Genomic DNA, 22773 nt, shown 5'->3' with positions numbered 1-22773 from the left:
CGTTCATTCCCCCAATATACAAATATTATTTTGACCAATTAATGAAAGAGTGCCATTAAAAAACTGTTTATGAAAAAGAATAGGGATATGATCTTGATACAACAAAATTAATTTGTATTTTCTATCTGTCTGACACTGGGAATCGGTAAGATCTACCTGACAACGGAAATTTAATTCAGAAAAGGTCGTAAGTTTCACAACAATGCCCTTTTAAATAAAATTTTGTTTTTTCTGGCACGGCTTACAAAGCTGGTTGTAAAGTTCAATATCATTACCTGTAACGTTTCTATATTTGTTTGAAAGTTTTTTCAACATGCTGTCAGGTCGTCCAGGGCCAGTACTCAAATGAGTTTCCATGAAGTACGAGAAATAACTCGGCGTCCGTGACATAATACTGCACAGTACTAACGCTTTCTTTTTTTAACAGGATAAATGAATGTACTTTTGTTTAATACAAATATCACATCCTAGCGATTCAGCTGCCAGTACTCCCGTGGTTCCTTCTCAGTAGTCATTTTGGCTTTTCTGCATCATTTATTAACTTTTGATAAGTGATTTCGGTACTTCGAAATGAATCGGAAATACAGGGTGTTTATAAAGTCCCGGACCCATTTTGATGTTTAATAATTCATAAAATAATAAAGATAGAAACAAACTTATGGCATTTATGGATTGGAATAACTTATATATTTTCCTTTTCAGGTTTGAATATCTTTACTTTTGTAAATATCGTCTGCGCGTGTGGTTAATTTCAGATAATTTCATTTTCCAGCCTAAACATCTGTACTTTTCTAAATAACGTCTGCTTATTAATTGCACCGTGAGGCACACAGGGATTCCCCAAAGATTAATGTGTGGTGTGGACTAATGCACAACCGAGTCATTGGGCCTTTCTTTTTTTTTTTTTTTTTTTTTTTTTTTTACAGAAAGACGGTCTTATCGGTCGTATACTTAGACATGTGGGAAAACTTCGTATTTCCACAACTAGAAGAGCTTCAGCCACATGTCTTTTTGCAACAAGATGGTGCACCACCTCATTGGAGTACCATCGTTCGTAGTTCTTTGAATGACCATTTTACAGGAAGATGGATTGGGCGAGGAGGTCCAATTCCTTGGCCACCCAGATCACCTGATATATGGACTTTTTCCTTTGGGGATTTATAAAGGACAACGTTTACAGGAGAAGAGTGTCGAACATGGATGACCTAAAAGCCAGAATGACAACCGCAATAGCCTCTTAGGATGCCGACATGCTTGCCGGTACCTGGCGTGAAACTGAATATCGACTTGATATTCTCTGTGCGACGAAGGGGGGGGACACGTGGAAGTTCATTGACAAGGGTCATGAAACTTTTTGAGTCTTTCAACCATTTATATTATTAATTTTAATCTATCTTTATTATGTTACGAGTTATTAAACATCAAAATGGGTCAGGGACTTTATAAACACCCTGTATATATTTCCCAATTTCCCGGTTTGGTATTTGATATTCTATAGCATGCCTGGGAAAATGTGGGAAATATAAATCGTTTGTTACATTGCCGTCTAGTTTTAGGCATTATATACAATGCCTAGGCATTCTATAGAATGCCGAATTTCAAACTTTGCCGGTAACATGTATAAATGACCTGCTTCTTCAGTAGATGTATTGTTCGTTGAAATGAATAAAACACCCTCAAGTGAAGTCGCCCTAAGATTTTATTGCTGAAGTTCGTTGCTTATCATTGATAATAATCCTATACAAAGCACCAGGAACATTCATTTTCAGCTGTATCTATCAATCATGGTTCTTATCCATTCTGCCTTATCAGCAATGTTTGCATATATGGTTTTAGCACCTGGGCCCGTACACAAACCAGTCATGAAGTTAGACGTCGTGACCGAGCTGGCAGCTCCAAACACGTACCATTTTCCTCCGACTGGGCATGAAAGAGGTCCACCGCTGTCACCCTGAAAAATTTAAAAACATTTCATGAATTAAATGTAAACTTCAAAATTCACTTGACAACAGTTAGATTTTGGTACTTATGTGTTATCGGAGAAGGACTGGCTAACTTTGGCGGTTACTTGATATAATTAGCTTATATATATATATATATATTTTGGATTGAAGATGTTTGAAAATTGCTTCGAAAGATATCCTATTGCAATGTACGTATCTTGCTGTTGCAACATCCCATACGCTTTTCGATTGACTCGAATACAACTTTATTTCGTGCATATTCGAACATTGGTGGTTATTCCGTAATAGATTGTTATGAATTTTGTATTTAGTTAGATATTTTTAGTAGAATTCTAATTAAATTTGTTGAATTTCCCCGCGCAGTGCAGCGCGAGATAAATTTTCAGAGAAAGCTACGCCGGAAAAATAAAAATACAGGAACACGTGCATTTAACGTTGAACAAAAGGATAGCTCTTTAATTTTTATTGAAATTGAATAAAGGTAATTGACTACTGTGTTAGCTGTAACCGTAATTCCATCCTCTCGTCGGTTTCCAGAAATCTCGAGAAGCAAAGAAATTACCAAAAATTTCTCGCGACCGATTGAAAGCTATAAAATGTTCTCTAGAGTTCTTATTATTTATTATGATAAGAATAAATTTTATTAACCTTTTATCGAACTTACGCATTCAATCTGTTACGCACCCTTAAGCACGCAACAATATTATACTCTTTTGGAAACTAATAACATCATCTTCATTGTTTGGTATATCCCATAGGTCCGTGATCGAACTATAGAAACGAACTATAAACTTCGGGAGAAAAACATCGTGCATTCCTAAAAATATTTTCTACCGAACAAGAAGAATGTTTTTCATTTCCAATCTTTCGTTGCTCTAACGTGACAGGTTTGAAGAATTAAGTCCTCTTTATTTTAATACTAGCGGAAGTACCCGATGCCAGTTAAGTTAAATAGAGAGCAATGTATTTAACAACAGAAAGAACGATACCGTTGTAATCTTTCTCTAATAACGATTCAAAAAATACGGTTTATAGTCATGCATGTTTCAGTCTTATGCGAACCCGCATAAAAAATCTCGACAGAAAAGTAAACTAATTTAAAGCTTTTATTTAAAACTTTTATTTATAGCTTCTACTTATTTTTTCTATTTTATTAGCCCAAAGAGCGTTAGCCTAAAAGGACAATTAATTTCGTTTTGGCATTTTGCGCTGATTCACTTTATGCTTTGATTCATTTTTCAAAGTATTAGAGCCCTGCATTATATTTAAAGAAATTAAATAATGATGAATCTGCATAAATGTATGCATGTTTCTCGCACTATGATAAAACAACGGTACCTAGAGCCATCCAATTTTGAATAACGTAATTCTCCACCGAATATGGGCATCCGAAAGACCTAATTTGGAATTTGTGTTATTATCTATTTCATATTTTGTAAAACGTTAACTAATATTTGATTAATAAACTCAGCGATTTCAAAGCCAGCTATGGCAACATTGTAAGGAAAAAAAAAAGAAAAGAAAAAGAAAAAATACACCTCCAGCGCGCGAGACTGTGTACCGGAAATTCTAAAGATATGCTCATTTAAAAATTATTTTTCGATATTAACGTTGAATTGAATTTTATAGTTTAAGTGTGAAGAACATGATATTTAATAAATAAAAGTAACCCACAAAAAAAAAAAGTTTTTTAAAAAAAGTTCCCTTTAGGCGTCATATAAAATATGAAAAACATTTCAGATTTTTATATACGGCTTTTTTATTTCTGTATTTCTACTTATTTTTTTTATTTAAAGCTTTTAACTTTTAAACTTTAATTTGCGTCTCGAGTGGTTCAGAAACAGGTTTCTTAATTTCATTCGTTGCATCAGTCTCCTGATGACGATGCATGGAAAGATATAAATTTCTTATTTCATTTTTGGTTTCGCTCCCATTTTTCTTGCATTTTGCCACTGTGCTGCTGGTTTCTGGTGTTTTTGCAAAGGGTTTATTCCGAATTGAATATGTGAGGAATTTTAAACGTATTATTTAATTTATTTTGCATGATTGCTGCTTTCAGCGCGCAAATGGATTACGTTTTGAATTGTGTTTTGCTTTGTGTGTGTGTATATATATATATATATATATATAGATGAATGTTTTAAACTACTCAGATATATACATAAACTCAGATGCATATAAAACATTTCATTTTTAACTGTAGTAAAGTACTTAAATGAAGGAAAGTGTCTTACATGGCAAGGTGAACTTTGATACTTCGCCACACATATTTGAGTATTCTCGTTAACCCTGCAGTTTTCTCTAGCCTGCACCATTTGATCGGACTGCTTCAAGAACTCTGCTCCACCAGATCCTAAACAAGAAAGTAAGATTTAAACTTCGTTGTTCGAGTTCCATGATATAATCTGAAAAGAATTAACATTTGTCGTTTGAAACAATTACTAGAGGGAAACTGTGGGGAAGACAGGACTAGCGAAAGCATATTTTACAAACTTATTCTTCAAAATGGTCTTAAATAATTGCAAAAACAGCATTTTGTATGAATACCGGTTTCTAAACTTTAAATAATATTTCACAAAAACCACTCCATAAAAATTTGTAGCTATTGCCTACCAGTTCCTAGCCTCTTATCATGTAAAAGATTAATTGAATAAATAAGAAGTCACGAAATCCTTGGAAGAATACTGTTGAAAACAATGTGTGATTTTTCGGGGACGTGTGACTCATTTACTTTCTCTTTCTCTAGCTGTTTTCTTCCTTGTACTAACTAAAGGAAGTATTGTAATCGCGAAATTTTTCGGGTATCATATTTCAAAGAAATTATCCAGTTTGGCCGCTATCAAATACAATTTAACGATGTTTTTGAGTGACATCTATACGTAAGGACAGAAAAAAGAACACTTTTTCCCAAAACGGGTTCCAAAACGTATTTAAAAAGGATTCAGAAGAGATTTTTTTTTTCGTGACGTATGTACGCATGTACGAATATATGTATGTATCTCAAAAATGAGTAACCTCAGAACGCTGAAATTTTCTATAATAGGACTGCTAAAACACGTAGTTGTGCACTTCCCATTTTGGTTGCAATCGGCGGCCCCAAATGTATAGATATATATCTCTTATCTTTCGGTTAAGGTTTTTATGCTTTTAGTTAATCTGCGAGCAAAAACTGTAGAATTATCATTAATTTAAAAGTTAAGTACGGCTAATCCTAATCTTTTTACCATAGCAGCTATGTTTGCTTACATTTGAAACTTAGCAGAACAGTGAATTAAGTCAGTTTCTGCACCTTCAGTGTCTTTTTGCCGAGTGGGACCAAAAATAAATTCTCAGTTTTGTGCATCGAAAAAGCTTCCTTCTTGCCTGCCGGCCGAATTGCTTGTTTTTGCGTAGAAACTGTAATTTTAAGTGTAAGGATTGTTTTTTTAATTGTTTTTACTGTATTTGGTGCTTTATAAATTTCTATATTTTTCAATTTTGGGTAAAGATATTTTGAAGTTTTATGTATGTTTGCTTTGCCACGATGTGAGAATTGAATTAGAAATTGAGTGAGAAATATACCTCTATTGAAATTCGATTAAATAAGTTTAAATGAAATGTAGGAAAATATGCGTATTATTTAATATTCCGTACAAGGAAGTCATGTGGTGTACACATCAGATTTTTTTAAAAATAAAATTAAGCTAAAACTTCTTTTCCCACAAAATAAGTTGAACAACATCTGTTAGATATCGCAAGATAAAGCCTTAAAATGTTTCACGAGAAATGTTGCTTTTTTGCGGTAGCATATTTATCGGCAACATTCTTTAAATTATAAAAATACGATCGAAATTTGATTTTTTACCTGTTACATAACTTATATGATTACGGAGATGTTCTAATACGTTTCTCAAAGTTTCTGAAGCTTATCTGTTAGACATATTCAAGTATTGCGAATTAATTGTATTTTAATTTATATCAGTTATTATTAATGTAAAAATACAAAAAATTTAAAGTGTTAAGGAGCTGGTTTCTTGTTTGAAATTGCTCAGTTTGCTAATAAATAACAGATTGGTTTAATATGACAGATTAAAGATCTTATATTTCGAAGAATGGCAACACACTGTCATGTATGAAGATGCTTGGGAGTAAATTAAAGATCTTATGTTTCCTCTAAGAGCAACGCTAGCCGAAAACGGTTCATAGATTCTTTCTCTTCTTTGCATTTGTCAGTTTCTCCAGGACAGAATTTTATGTATTAAACGAAAATTATGTACCTTCGAGGTGTAAAACAGCGGAAGGTCTTCGTATTTACAGATGTTTTCTGAAGCAAATCTGGTTGCGTATAACACTAAATTACAAACCGCCTGATGTTTTTATTTTCTATATCCTAGATGAAACTAAAAATTAATAAGCCACTCAACCGGAATAGTGGTTAGCCTCGCTGAGTGCCGTGCCGAAGAGCCTGGGTTCGATTCCCGGAGAAGGTATGGATGTTTGTAAATGTATAGTGTCCTTGCGGCATGGGGGCACTTCAAACATGCGTGAGCCGAAAGTCCTCTCGTGTGGTTTGGTGGAAGGGAAGAAGGGTGGAAGACAATCGGACTCGTCCCCCCCCGGGATACTCTCCATCAAAATTGGCGACGGAACTAAAGGCCAGTTTACATCTGTCAAAGCAGCTCGTAGCGAGCCGCTCGTCCGGACGTTTCGAACCGAGTGAACGGACCTGTACTCTGATAGATTGTTTACACCAATCAGAGTGGACTGACAACTCGCCTCCGTTTGTTTACGAAATGGATACCGACGTCGCAGCTGCAGGAAAGAATATGCATTGAACATACATAGATGTTCTTAGGCTGCAGTGCTTGAAGTCTGCGAAGCAGTTTCAAACGAATTAATTTCTGCTCTTGGGAGAGGAAAAAAAAAAGAAGAAAAAAAGAATGGGTACGTGATTGGGTAGCTTGCCGCGATGAATTAGGAGTATCAAATGAACTATTAAATGAATTTCGGACGAGAATGTCCAAAGTTACAAAAACGTTATTGCATATCAGATACAAGAATTTAAAAGAAACTCAGTTTGAGAGAAGTTATTTAGTCAACTATGGTTACTGAAATTCAAATTAACAAAGTTTTTCTACTATATACAACTGTTTATTTACACCTAATTAATCATTTACAAAATAATGTAAAAGTAATAATGTGTTTTATTATTTATTAATAGAAAGAATATATTTATTCATCCAGAATCCACAGAATCAGTAGCTCTCTGTGCATGAATTAATTATGCAGAGTTTTGACTGGAACTATGTTATTTCTAGAGAAGAATGCAAAATTAACACATGGAATATTTATTCAAAGCTACCATTAACACGACAGAAGTAAACTGTATAATATCTACCTAATTATTCAGAAAATCTGAAATAAATAAGAAGCAGCAAAAAACTTGGGAGTATCACATATATTACCACAGGTAAAAGAATATATATTATGACATAGTCCCAACAGGAAGATATTTATAGCAAATTGTTACTTTTGGATCCTACTGAAATTGTGTTTCTGGACAACATACAAAGTGATATCAAAAAAATTAATAATGGTTAAATATACTGATTATACTTTACTTTTAAAATGCTAAAACGGATAGTTTAAGAAGATTAGAATTCATCTAGCATAATTTGTATAAACCTTAATACACCTTCAGTACTTGCACTCATGCATCCAAGCTGAATATGTTTCACATCCAAGCTGAATTGTAACGAATTATAGCCCAGAATGTTTTTATACAAAGCAAGAAATTTAAATATCCCCAATAAAACAGATCTACATATCTTTTTCATAATTTTTTATTTTTATAGTTTATCATATATTTATTGCATCCTCATGTAGGGATGCTTGTAGAAAAATGAATATAAGCTCACATAATTATAGAAGTAAAACACTTCATAAGATGCGTATGCATTAAAAAATGCCATGGTTTGGCTATCGCTTAATCTTGGCATTATAGAACTCACTGTCACGACGACCCTGCAAACGCTGCTCGGAGTAACTGCCCGGAGAGATTTTTCAACAGGTTCAAAGTAGAAACGGAAGCGCTGACTCATCTCCCCTACGTTTCTACTCCGTCGAAGTAAGCGTTTACATTGTCAAAGTAATCGTGAGGAGCAACTCGCTCCGAGCCGCTCTGACAGGTGTAAACTGACCTTGAGGTAAATCGCACTGTCAGCTGTAAGTTGTTCAAGGTATAAGGTATTTCTCCCACTTTCCTAGCGTCCTTCATGGTGTAGTAGTTCAGCACGCTAGGCCGGTATTCCAGAGGTCCGTGGTTCGATTCCCGGCGAAGGCGGTTGCATATTTTTCATCTTTTCCGCTTCCAATTAACCTAATGACTCTTCAAAGGCTGTGACCAATGACAAGCGTATCTTGTGTTCCTTACCATGAAATATTTCGTGGGCTTGTTCTGAGGTTTCTGTCAGACAAGTGATATAAGTCACAACAAAAAATTAATAAAAACTTTGATTTTCAGAAGCTAAATATAAAATTTCAAACTTTTTACATACTTGCTTTACTGTGTTTCTAGTCGAGTGTCCATGTGCATTTATTTTTATATTGGTATTTAAGTGATTCTACTTATTGGGGAGTATTGCATTCAAAATCTAGAAATATCTAGAAATATGTATTACATCTTAACTTTACTTTACATGTGAAAAAAAAAAAAAAAGGCCAAAAGGTGCATTTGATAGAAAGCAGAATTACTTCTCTAAATATATCAGAATTGTAAAGATATTTCATTACCTCTACTCTGCCCCCAACCTGTGACGTAGCAAACAGTACCAGGTTGCAATTTCCAGCCAAGCGTCGGCAAGCAAGCTGGCTGTACTCCATCGTTAAAGGTAACGGGGGCGTTCAACTTGATAAGACTGACATCGTCTTTAGAAGAATATCTCCTGATCTGTAAAGAACATAAGTTAGAAAAACCAGGTATGAAGACAACCAAAATAATTAAAAAACTGCTTTTAATTAACTGGACAAAAATATATAGTATTTTTGTTTTTCAGAATTCTACAGTTGTTAAAATAAGAAGCATATTGTTAAGTTCATAAGGGGTTCGTATGGATTTGAAGTGAATAACAACGACATTTGATGAAGTATCGAAACACACTTTATTGGCCAGTATTGTCAGGACAGCTCCAAAACACGTTTTACAGTCGTCGATGAACTACTATAAACACACTGACACGATCAGCGACACAGCCTTCAGGTTATCAGGCTATCCCGGTGGAGACAGCTTCACTGCAAAGCACCAGAGTACAGCTCCCGACTCTACTCGGTCGTTCTCGGAACTCCACGCACTCTCGAGACTCACCACTCGCGATGCACTCGACGACACACAGAGCACGGCTCCCGACTCTTCGGTTCAGTCGTTCCCGGAGCTGAACACGCTCTCTCGACGATGCACTAACCGCTATACACTAAGATACTCTTTCGGTGCACTCGACGATCCACTCGGCACTCGCTGGCCGGCTGTCAACTCGATCGACTCTGCAGGGATTGACTCGCTAGACGAGACACCAACTCGATACTAACTCGCCCTCTCGACGAGGCACACACCCTGACTGCGGACCAGCAGGGTTTATATAGCTTTCGGCTTGTGTTCGGGAGCATTCTGAGCTAAACCGGTAAAAATTCGTAATTTTGTCGCCAAATATCGCCAAATGGGCGATTTTACGCCAAATGTGGCAACTCTGTTTTTCCTTGCCGTTTTATGGGAGCCCTAAAACTGCTTTGCCGGAAAGCCATCTCACCGCGCCTGTACATTTCGTAACAATATAATTATGCATCCCATGTTTTATGGTGAAGAAAGGTTACTTAGTTCAATTGTTAAAATAAAAAAATATATAATTATGTATGTTTGCCCCTTTCACAGTCGAACAAAGCTTACCCAGTGACATTAGAAAATAGGCACAGAACTATCTTTTGAAAGCTAATTTCAAGTACGCGGAAGTCTCCAGAATGAGGAATTTGGGGATTTGAAATCGGAGAAGGATTCTAAATCCTTCTCCGATTCTGATTAATACCCGATTCTGATTAATGATACATCCTCCATTCCTGGCTGTTGAAAATGAAGAGGAAAAGATATCAAAGCTAGCATATTACGGTCAGCTAGATCGTACTGTCAATAACAATAACTAAGTGAATAAACTGTTAAAGTGAGAAATTTGTGACAATTTATCACATGAAGTGGTTGTAACTGATGATTTCTAACAATATACTATGCACAAATATGTTTCAGTATGCACAAAAAAATCAATACATGAATTTTAAAAATAAAAAAAATCTAAAAGGTTTCAAATTTTAAATTAAGTCCAACACCACATCAAGGACCATTGGTCAGAAAATGGGCATGTTTGCAGCACGTTTAGTATGCGCTCGTACGTTGCTTCAACGTTTGCAGTCGAGTGGACTACCAACACGACGACCATTACTTCGCCTTCCCTTGACAATGCAGCATAGAGAAGGCGACTCTGGTGCGCCAAACGACAAAGCTCGATATACGAGTGGCACGACGTGTTCTTTTCAGATGAGTCTCGGTTCTTTAAGCAGTATTCTGATGGCCGTATACGTATCTGGAGGTTCCGAGGAGACCGCGCGTAGTCTGCTTTCATTCAATATCGTCATAGGGACCCTGTACCTGGTGTAATGGTTTGGGTAGCCATTGGGTGTACTAGACGCACATCTCTAGTTCGTATCGGAGAACGGAGATTGGTACATTTCTGTCATCTTACCTTCAGTGGTTCTGCCCTATCTTCGAGGCTGCCGAACGCCATCTTCCAATAAGATAATGCAAGACCCTTCCTCGATACAAAGCGTAAGAATTGTAAGATTTGGAGGCTCCCTTCAGCCCACCTGGACACGAGTGTCCCCATAGCTCAAAAAGAAGGGGCCCCGTATCTCCACAAACGAGGGCAGCCAGTAACCCAGCCACCCCCAAACAACAAACAAAAATACTAAATCAAAAATAAATAAGCACATCAAACACAAAATTACAGACTAACAAACAAACAAAAAAAAATCCATAAACACAAATTCACAACATAGAACACAACAGATATCTAAAACCCATATAAATACAAAATTCAATTTTAACAGAAGACTCCTACTAGCGCACTATTTTCCTTCATAAACTTCATTAGAGCAATAGAATATGATTTTAAAAACTTTAAAATTAATGACACTTACATTAAAATCAGTAATGTTAAAAATCTGTCTAATAGGGGCTGTTAAACTACAATCAACCACGAAATGCCTAGCATCACCATCAACCTGACAACTACTACATAATTTATTTTCCTTCAAATTAAATCGGTTGAAATAGAACGGAAACCTACCATGTCCAGTTAAAACCTGATTAGCATCAATATTGTTCATACATTTCGTTTTATTTGTGATTTTAATTAGTTCCATAAATCCTTTGTTTTTAGGTGAAGAGAACCACTGTATTTTCCATTTGTTAACGTAAAATGTTTTCATTCTTCGAATTTCAATTCTCTTCGAACCTGTTACTTTAATATCCAGTGCACTGACACTTGAGAACGCACGCTTGGCCAGCCTGTTGGCCCTCTCATTACCAATAAAGCCTATATGGGCTTTAACCCAATGTGGCTTAATATTTAAATATGAACTCAAGGTTTCTAAATGACTCTTAATTTCGACAATTAAGGCTTGTTTTAACGCTTCACTTTCTGCCTGGAAAACTGAATTACATATGTTCAACTTAAACATTCTATAATCCACCTCAGTTCCATAGTAAAAAACAACAAAGGCAGCTCCTACGCTCCCTCCGACCCCAGAACCATCTGTATAAATATCAAACACATCAACAGTTGGATTACATTTATCAAAAAAAAAAAAAAAAAAAAAAAAAAAAAAAAAAAAAACCAAATCTATTGAAAGGATGTATTAAATAAATATTAAATTTTTCAAAAACATTCTTTGTAATTAAATATTCTTCATACATTTTCAATTCCATTCGTCCAGTTCTAAATAAAAATTTCTCATAATAAAATTCGTAGAAAATTGAGAGAGGAGGCAGCCCAACCAACACAAAGACGGCCTCGGTAGGCACGGTTCTAAAACATCGGGTTAAAGCTAAACCCCAAGCTCTCTGAATACTGTCTAACTTCATCCGTAATCTAACCAGTTTCCCTGCCCTGGATCCCCAGGCTGCAATTCCCTACATGATGATTGGAAGCACTACTTTAAGTAAATCTTCTTCAGAATGGAGGATTTCAAGGCTAAAATCTCAGCTGAAAAGGTTCTTCTATAATTTAATAAAATCAGATCAATTTTTCTTTGTACCAACTTAAAATGTTCTATAAAATTTAATTTGTTATCAATCATAACGCCAAGATATTTCATATTATCTACAAATTTGATTCTTTTGCCTTGATATTTCAAATTTGGTGGTCTAGCCTTCTTACCTCCTCTGGGAAAAAACAATCCAAATTTTTTTTCAATATTAAATTGCAGTTTTTCTTTCTTTTGCCAATCACTTAGTATTAGAGTAGTTTCATAAAATAATTTTTCCATTTTTTCAAGAGAATCGTGTTTCATAAGAATCATAATATCATCAGCATATGCAATTAATTCCACATTTTGGGAAACTTCTGCTTCAGCAAGTTATCCACAATAATGTTCCAGAGCAAGGGAGCACTGAAAGAGCCCTAAAGGCATCTTTTATAAATATTCATTACTAAGTCTTTGCTCTTATCCTTAAAACAATTAAAAACAATTTTCCTCTTACTAAAATAACTTTTAAATAAATAAAGTAAGTTTCTAGGTATTTTTAAATCAATTAAGCCATGCAACAAGGAAGACCAATCAACAGAATCAAATGCAGCCGAAATGTCTAGAGAAATCAAAGCTATGTGTTGTTAAAACGTCTGACATATCCAACAACCCAGTAAAGTGCATCCTCCGTACTTCTTCCAAAGGTTAATCCATATTGAAACTCTGTTCGTTTTCAGCGTATCGCATTTGATGAAGGGATCAATGGAAATGAAAAGGTTGACTACCTGGCCAGGACTGCTGCGGAGGAGTGAGCCCTTGTGGGGGCTCTTACATATTGCGAAATCGCCTCTCTTAGGAAGATGGAATTAAACCTACTTGAAAGGATTCCTCCTAATCAGCTGTCGTATTTTGGAAGAAAACCGGACAGGTCAATTCAGCTATCGCCTAAGAATACGCCAGACGGCCTTCTCACGCTTCATGAGTGTCCATGTTACAGCATTCACATTTCAGCAGGGACAGAAGATTTTCCCCGAGTGCCATTGGTGTAAGGTTGACATGGTCACCACAGCCCATATTTTAGCTTCCTTGGATTTTAGAAAATACGAGGTCCTTCTGGATCCTGTGTTGTTTCTAAACATTTTAGATATTTTTGGATTTATGGAGACTCTCTAGAATTATTGCATTTATTAATTTAGAAGTCAAACAACAAAAATCAGCGTTATATTTGCAAATTTTCCCAGGACTAATTTCGATGGTTTTACCGAACCAGTCTCTTCAGCTGACAAAGCTCAAATGAACGATATAAGATACAGTGATTAGATAAGATCCTTGATGTTGGTCTCAAAATCACACTTTCAATTTTCCTGCAGCCAAAATTATTCAAAACACATCTTCCATTGGTGATTTACATTTCCTAGAGGCGTTTCACATACAAAGGAATCTTACTGGTCTAGTTAAGGCCCCTAATTCCAATTTATCTTTGCTTTCAGCCTTTAAGAAAATTATATTTTAGTTCTTGTTTCATCAATAGATGGCGCCAATAGCTTAACTCTTCTCCAGCCATTCTTATTTTATCTAATCACTATATCTCATTTCGTTCTTTTGCGCTTTCTCGTCTGAGGACGATGGTTCGGTAAAACCATCGAAACTAGTCCTGTGAAAATTTGCAAATATATAGCTGATTTCTGTTGTTTGACTTATAAATTAATACTTGTTCGGCATGTTATTTTATCTTAATTATTTCATTTATTATTTAAATAATTTTATAAATATAAAAATTTTCAAACATACTTACATCTTGAAATTGGAGATCAGGGTATGCAATTATTTTCTCGGATATTCTCACTTGCTCATATTGAGTTCTATTATATTTGCTGTGAGCTCCGAGATGAATTTTGATTAAGCCGGGGTAAGGCCTCCTGTTCAAAAAGTTCAATAATAAAATGGGGAAGATGATCTTCCAAAACTGAGGAATATTCATGTTAGTGTAACATATTTATTGGTTCAAAAACTGTACTTAATGATGGAAGCATATAATGAATGCCTTAATTAATTTTAATTTTAATTGAATTTTATGCATAACTTACTATTTTTCGAGAAGGATTCTAGTAGGATTTATTTGAGTCATCACGTTAATTAAACATAATTTATGGGGTACGACAAAAACTGTGGTAAGTGATTTCTCTGCCATTTGAAAAATTCATTCAATTAAAGTAATCAGAATTTTCCATGACTATGAGAATTTAGAAACTAAAAATTAGTTAAAATGTAAAAGGACACGAAAGAAAGGTACTGTTCTGTTATCAAGACCGGAGTCGTCGCCAAAAGTTTTGCTAAACTCGCCAAGAGACTGGTTCACATAAAGTCGCCAGTATTTGCTTTTAAAATCGTTACAATATTTAATTTTTTTTAAAAGCGAAAGAATGCCTTTTCAGACTTGGTAAAGGGAATATGAATTCTGAAGATGTCACTATCATTTCTGTTTTTATTATTATTTTATTTACCATGGATATAAAAATTTAGGACTTACACCTAATGATGAAATATCTTCAGGAACCAATGATTATTTATTCACTCTGAAAGAAAATGCACAAAGATCCATAAAATGAACCTCTACTTCAATTCTGTTACGAAATGCCCAGCCGCGGTAAGATACCTTCCTTGCAAAACGTGTTTAGGGTTGCCAGAAAATGGCAAAGAAATGCAGGGTTGCCCGATTTGGCGCGAAGTTGCCCATTTGGGGACAAAATTGGTAATAGGCCATAGATGGAGCGAAAACATTCTAAAACGAATTCTTACCGGTTTGCTCAGAATGTTTTTCAAGTCAGGTAAAAAGCCACATAAACCCTCTCTATACGCGGAGTAGTAAGGTATCGTGAGTTTTATTGTGACAGAGTATCTTGAGTGTGTTAAAGCTCTGAGCGCGATCGCGAACGAGTCGGGAGCTGTATTTAGTGTTTTGCCGTGAAGTTGTCTTCACCGCTATAGCCTGAAGGCTGTGCTGATGATTGTTTCAGCTTGTTTGTCGTAGTTTTTCGACGACTGTAACGCGTCTTTGGATTTGTCTTTCGTAATATTGACGAATAAATTGCGTTTTGATTCTTTATCAAGTGTGGCCCACCAGCGGCCGAGTGGTAAAGTCGCTGACCACTGCTAGTTCGGTCCGAGGTTCGAATCCCGTGAACGGGCTGGCTGCATGAGTATTTTCGTGGTTTTCCCCATGTGTAACATGTTTACGAGCCAGTTTCCCTTAGAAAGTCCTTCACCAAAGGCATCCTTCCCCATAGGCAGATAGCCGTCGAGGATTTGCCGTAATTAAATAACCTAACCTAACCTTTATCAAGTGTTGTCATCAATCACTCCAAATCTAAGAACGCGTAGAATTGGAAGGAAACCTCGAAATGGAGATATGAAGCTATGACGTGCCGAAAAAAAAAAAAAAAAAAAAGGATTACGTTCTCAAAATGACTTTGAAGGATCGAGAATCAGTTTCTCAACGGCAATTCGTTTCATTTATGAATGGTGTTTAGAATTAACTCCCATTTCATTTTGTCAGTATCACCTTTATATGAATCATTGCACTGTGGTTGACTGGAAAAATTATGGTTTGGTTTGGTTTGGTTTACTTACTTACATTTAGTTGACACGTACCCAATAATTATTTAAACTTATCAATTACAAAATTTCTCGACTCCTCCACAGGTTCAATATTCAAGTCATTATTTTCACCTTAGGTTAGGTTAGTTATTCAATTCCCCCTTAGGGCTATCTGCCTAAGGGGAGGGATGCCTTCGTGGAGGGCTTTCTAAGGGAAACTGGGTCGTATACACGTTACACATGGGGAAAACCGCGAAGACGCCCATGCAGCCAGCCCGTTCGCGGAATTCGAACCTCGGACCGAAATACAATGTTCAGCGACTTTACAGCTTGGCCGCTGGTGAATCCGGAAAAAATTATGTGAGAGAAATCTGTGACCATGCAGTAATGTCTAGACCGCTAGTTAAAATATGCGGCACTAATAATATCGTCGAGATTAACAAAAATATGTGTTTGCGTCTAAAAAGCAAAGTTGGTCGAATTCTACCGTCCCAGTGGGTGTGCGGAGGGATTTTCCGCGAAACAAAATATTGATATTTAGTTGCTGTGGGTAACCGCTGTGCCATAATTTTGCTTAAAGTTATTGAAGAAAATATTATTCATGACATTATAAGAAAAGGTATAACTCTGAAGAATAACAAGAGGCCGGATTTGACCATTACTGCATTAACCCTTTGCGGCACAGTGTGTCCCGTCTGGACACACCTAAAAATTTCCTTCTGTACGCACAGAAAAATTGAATGGAAAAGGATTTATAGGTTACTATAGGTTACTCTGAACCTTCTTTATTTATAGTAGATGGCAGCTCAACACAAACCAGTCCATATATTTTAGCCATGTTTAGTTTTTATGACCCTCATTTTTCAAAGAAATCTTCCTGATTTTTTTAGGGTATAAAAGGAATTGTTTGAAAAGAAATTTCTATTGTTATTTTTTTGAATGTATGCTAATCTCCTTATTCTATATTAGTTTTAAATTTTTACCCTGAAATCTTGCCTAAAATCAAACGGCGAACCCTATGTGTGCCCAGACCGGGCTCACCGATCATCTAGGACAACTGAGAGTCTGTATTCTTTGTTTCTCCGCATCTCATCGGTCAGTTCATTTCGATACTGTTTGTCGCACGCAAACTGTGGAAAGGTTATCGCCCAGTGAGAAACTGCGAACTGAACTTCAACGAGGCGGTCACCGTAATCAATTAGATTCTTATTCCATTGAGTTTATATGGAAGCGGCTACGCCCTAAAACGTAAATGTTTCAGGTATTTTAAATTATATCCCCAGTTTCTTGCCTCCGTTAATCTTAATTAATCGAATTTGCCTTTTTTTTCCTCCTGAATTTTTGGGCAAGTTATTCACTTTACATTAAAAATTTCTAATTTTGCGAATATCGTTTGTTATTTTGGGTGATTATTTCTATGCTTCAAATTTTTCGCCGGATCGTCAGCTTTTGGCAATATTTGAATTTGCTTCCAATAACAGAACAGTACCCCCCCCGCAAAAAAAAAACTCTCTTAAAGCTTAATTTTATCATTTCAAATTATTATACTTAGGTATCATCCGGTCGACTGAAGAGCTTTGAACACAGCCATCTGCTTTCGCTTAGAACAAAATCACAGAACTCCACAAACTCGACATTCCGCACCGGTAATCTACCAAATTGATCTCATCATTATTCTCATTAACGATTATGCGGTAAAATATTATATTTCTGTAGAACTTTTATCTCAGTATTTTTCACTACTGGCGAATTCTACGAGCCATATTTTAAGATTGAGTTGAAAGGAGAAAATATCACAATCTCTACATATAATAAAAGAAAGAGTCTGTATGTGTGTGTGTCTTTCGTTTGCACAATTTCGTAAGCTAATAGACCCACGGCTACGAACTCTGGTACATAGGTGCAGCTAGACAAGAGCCAGTGCACCTCGAAGCGATTTTTCCGAAATTCGAATTCGAATTTTTTTATTTTATGTTTTCTGACGACATCGCGTCATTTTGAGACATAATGGGCTATAGGAAAGCGAGATTTTAGTCTACACACTCCATTTTCACATCGTCATGAAACTTAGGCACTTAGCTATTTTACGAACTTAAAATAAATTTCGTGTTTCAATAAATCGATTCAATACGAATTTATTTAACATAAGGAGCTTAACACCTTTTCAACGGGATTTTTTCTAAAAAAGTTTATTTTTAAAAATGTACAGCTTATTTTTCTTTCATTTTTGGACACGTTAAACTTTCATCCTTGCGACTGCTTTTACAAAAAGAATTTAGGAAAAATGATAATATTTTGTATTTAAAAAAAAAAAAAAATTAAATGAAGCTTCCGAGTACACTTCTCACATCTCACATCTTTAAAAATGTGACTTTGGCAACAATTTTTCTGTCTTGTTCTTATTGATAGATTTTTGATGAAATCGCATCATTTTGAATAGTTTCATTCTTTTAGAAATATGGGTTTGGCAACAATTTTTCATCGTATTTCTTATGTCACTGCTTTTAAGCGATTGGCATATTTCATTGTCTTTTATATAGTATATATGTTACGTTGAAAGACCGAAATCTGGAGAACGTCGACTTTCCCCGGTGAATGTCAACATTCACATAGTCTCTTGGTGTATGTCCGAAATAGTTTCCAAATACTCTTATTTCTGACTTACACCGGTCAATGCCGACATTCACCATGTACTAATATTGAATGTTGAACATATAACAATATTATATTTTCTTCTCCGTAATTCAGTCGCGAATAAACGCACTTGAGACTTGAAATAAGAACTTAAGAACATGAGAACCTAAAACACACAATACATTCAAAATGAGAAAAGAAAATAATAGAAGTTAAAAACTTACTTAATTATACAATACGTTCTAAATGAGCAAATGAAATAACAGTAATAAAAACTTACTAAATTATGTAATTCAAATCTTATGTATTGCAACAACTTAAACTATTATGGCACTTTATGACCTCTCTTTTCGACTTACACCAGAGCATATCTGTGATTGTCGACATATACGGGTGACGGTCCGAATATATAAGAATGTAGTGCAATATTCGATCTTTCACCAACGTATCTGGTGAATGTTAACATTCTCCGGTGAAAGTCGACATTCTCCAATTTCGGTCTTACACGGTAACATATATATATATATAATACATTTTTATTGATAATCCCGCGAACGGGCTGGCTGCATGGGCGTTTTCGTGGTTTTCCCCATGTGTAACGTGTATACGAGCCAGTTTCTTTTAGAAAGTCCTCCACGAAAGGCATCCCTCCCTTTAGACAGATAGCCCTCGTGTGCTTTGCCATAATTAAATACACCAACACCAACATTTTTATTGATTGTTCTGCAGAGTAAAACTCTGCGCGGAATTTGTTTGTTTTTTGAGTTTCTTTCATGTTATTTTTTGCTTATTTCACTGTTTGGAAGATATTGAAAAGTTTTGCATGATATTTGTTTTTTCAACGGAAAGTTGGTTAATTTTTTTATATGTAATGTATTTTTTAAAAAAATTGTAGGTTTTCTTTCGGAAGTTTTCTGCAGAGTAAAATTCTGCGCAGTTTTTAAATTTAACGCTTGGTATTCCGTTTCAGGCATTTTTACGGTACATTTAAAAGCCAGACGAAGGCTGGCAGCGTAGCTGCTAGTTTGTTAATAAAAACGTTGGAACTTGGATTACAACATAAAGATAAAAAATTCAGGCTGAAAGATTTGGCGGTAATACTTTGTTCCTGAATATTTTTTTAAAAATTTTAATGCTAATTGCATTTACCTTTTTTTTATTTATGTTCTTCATTATTTATTTATATTTCTATATATATTCTGGCTACATTCAATGCTTTTCTAATTTTAAAATATATAACTAAAGTGATCACTTACATGTACCTAGTACAGAGTTCCTTGATGAAACACACGTTGGCATTATAACAAAAATATGTATAAAAACTCTGTATATAATATTCGCTTGGTTAATTTCTTAGAATTACTTACCCTACGACACAATGTGTGGCTGTTACAATCCACTGCGCGTTTATGAGAGCACCTCCACAGAAATGACCATTAGGTTCGCTGTATGCATCTTGAAGAGATACTTGCCATGGCCAGCTGTTAGGGATCACTGGTTCACCACCTACGATACGATCAGGAGAACTATCTGGCGAATTCCAGATCGTTTTCGGTTTGATGGGCGGATTTCCACACTCCTTTGGAAACTTAACTATAGGAAAATCTAAAAAAAATAAAAAAATAAAAAAAAAAAAAAACTGATGTGTACACCACATGATTTCCTTGTACGGAATATTAAATTATACGCATTTTTTCTTGCATTTCATTTAAACTTATTAAACTATTTCACCGACAAAGCATAAACCACAATAGAATAAATGCATTTTTAAAATTCACTCTAGTATTTGTTTACCATAGCGAAACTCTGGAGCTAGATTCACTTAACAGTATTATATTTCGTTCATATTATAGCTCAGAATGCATAAACTTTATATCATTTAAAGAATTATCTAATCGTTGCCACTTGTCCTATTCAAATACTATAATGAAGCTAGAACGATGTATAAAAGAAATCAAACAAACAAAACAAAATAGAAACAGTTTTTCACAGACGATTGAGTATTTCTCATTCAATTAATTCAGTTCTCACTTCGCGACAAGGCAAAAATACATAAAAACTCAAAATATCTGTATTAAAAATTACGAAGTAAATTTTAAACACTTATTTCCACATTTATTCCGAAAAAATTCCAGAAAGGATTAAGCATGATTTAATTCGCAATAATAAATAAAGGCGTTATTTTTGCTTTTTGTGAAGCTAAGTTTCTCTATATTGGCAACAAACCCACTATCATGCAGTTCGTGCAGTTTCAAATATAAGCAAGTAATGGTCGCCATCAAAAAAAAAAAAAAAAAAAAAAAAAAAAAAAAAAAAATGATTAGGCTTAGCGGCAATTAAACAAATTTAAAATTGTTGATAATTCTAAAAATATTGCATACAGATTTACGAAAGGCATAAAAACCTTAACCAGAAGATAAGAACAACATAATTCAATCATTTTTAAAGCAAAAAATGCACAATTTACAAGCATATAAGAGTAAAGAAACTGAGATCACTGAGCCGGTTAACAGAGGGGATATACAGATAAATATATTTATATACGTTTGGTGCGGCCGATTGCATCCAAAATACGAGGTGCACATCTAAATGTTATAGCAGTCCTATATACAAAATTTCAACGTTCTGAGGCTACTCGTTTTTGAGTTATGCGTACATACGTTCGTACAGACGCCACGAAAAATTATCTTCAGAATTCATTTTAAAGCAGTTTTATAATTTTTTTGGAGGAAAAGTGTCTATTATTCTGTCCTTACGTACACATATCACACAAAAACATCATTAAATTGCATTCGATAGCGGTTAAAATTGATATTTTCGTTGAAATATGCTGCCTAAAACTTTTCGCGATTACAATACTTCCTTTTTACTTCATACAAGGAAGTAAAAAGTGTCGGTAATTCATAAAAGTGTCAGTAAATATACTTCATTCTCACTCAGTTGGCGCTTCATTGCAAATGCCTAACCACAAACAAAAGTAAATGTCATATCTTTCAGCCCTGCGAGTTTGCCACACACACATAGAGGTCTACTTTATCGATAGTAGAGATTATTTAAGTATTCACTGTCAGAGGCATTATCTTGCGACTTGCTTCCGTGTGTTTTCTCTCTTGTCAAAATTTCAAAATGTTAAAGGGTACCTACGTATTGTCCCGTCGACCATGAAATTTGGCGGACGTCCTCCCAAAGTTTCGCCAGTTTTTCAATAGGAATTCTTAGCCGTTCTTCTTCCGGAACTCTTCAAGTAACATTCGCCATTCTCTCTGCATGATTCAACAAGTAGCCATCACTGTTAAATTATGCGACCTGTCTCGTTTTTTGCGCATAAAATGGCTTTCTTCAATTTCTACTAATTTGTTAGGTTATTTAATTACGGCAATGCCTCGAGGGCTATCTGCCTAAGGGGAGGGATGTCTTCGTGGAGGACTTTATTAGGAAAACTGGCTCGTATACACGTTACACATGGGGAAAACCACGAAAACACCCATGCAGCCAGCCCGTTCGCGGGATTCGAACCTCGGATCGAACTACCAGTGTTCAGCGACTTTACCGCTCGGCCGCTGGTAGGCCTACTACTTTGTTAGGTCTTCCGATTTTATTGAAAGCTCTCTTTAGATTGTTATAAATACAAACTTCCTGCAAGTGATTCTTTCAGTCTATTGCTGTTTTGACGACAATATCCAGCTGTCCACAGATGTTAATTCCGTTGATCATCTGTAAATGCGCCTGTAGCATCTGTAGTGCAGTTAACAAATGTAACTTGTTAAAAAGAAGAAACGTAGTTATTTAAAGTTACAATAATAAGAGTTTAACTTTGGGCCGTACTCCATTATCAAAATACGAGTTAATGAAAAAGCTGTTTAAAACTGAATAAATGTAATTCTTAATGATCTGTTAGTAGATTGGGTGAATTTTTACATTATGGTAACTTGGCAATTTTTTGGCGAAAATTTGGCGACCAACCTTGCTACAGCAACCTGCTAGTTTTATTTTGGACGCCATTTGTTTTCACGAAGTAAAGGCTTTTTTTTAATTTATTTATTTTACTCAACATTTTTTCAACAATCTGCTAGCCGAATCACGCTTATACCAGAACTTTTATGGAACAAAAATGCTTAATCATGGCCAAGATTAGGTGCGAATTTGGAAGAAAGTGCAGAATCGCAAACTGCTTGCCGCGTTTTTAAGAATTGCACATACACGGTATCCATGTACACGTCGACCTATTTTCACTTAAAAAAACATCCCAGAATTGCACAAAAATGGCATTGCGTACACTCTTGACTTTATCTATGTACACATCGACCTATTT

General features: G+C 35.3%; 1 protein-coding gene across 1 annotated transcript in view; it reads right to left on the bottom strand.

Annotated features, from left to right (window-relative positions):
• Nucleotides 1-1681: 1681 nt before the first annotated feature.
• LOC118201811 (chymotrypsin A-like) overlaps nt 1682-22773 on the bottom strand; it is a 37080-nt gene continuing 15988 nt past the window's right edge. The window contains exons 5-9 of the mRNA XM_035373969.2: nt 19829-20066; nt 14026-14149; nt 8736-8892; nt 4199-4317; nt 1682-1951 (exon numbers count right to left, since the gene is read on the bottom strand). Of these exons, the coding sequence (XP_035229860.2) occupies nt 1766-1951; nt 4199-4317; nt 8736-8892; nt 14026-14149; nt 19829-20066 (824 nt within the window). The 3' untranslated portion in view covers nt 1682-1765. The remainder of the gene's footprint in view (nt 1952-4198; nt 4318-8735; nt 8893-14025; nt 14150-19828; nt 20067-22773) is intronic.

This window comes from Stegodyphus dumicola, chromosome 2 (assembly GCF_044657685.1).
Source record: "Stegodyphus dumicola isolate Sdum_Otavi_A_Nest chromosome 2, ASM4465768v1".
Taxonomy (NCBI): Eukaryota; Metazoa; Arthropoda; class Arachnida; order Araneae; family Eresidae; genus Stegodyphus; species Stegodyphus dumicola.
This window is presented reverse-complemented; position numbering and strand designations above follow the sequence as displayed.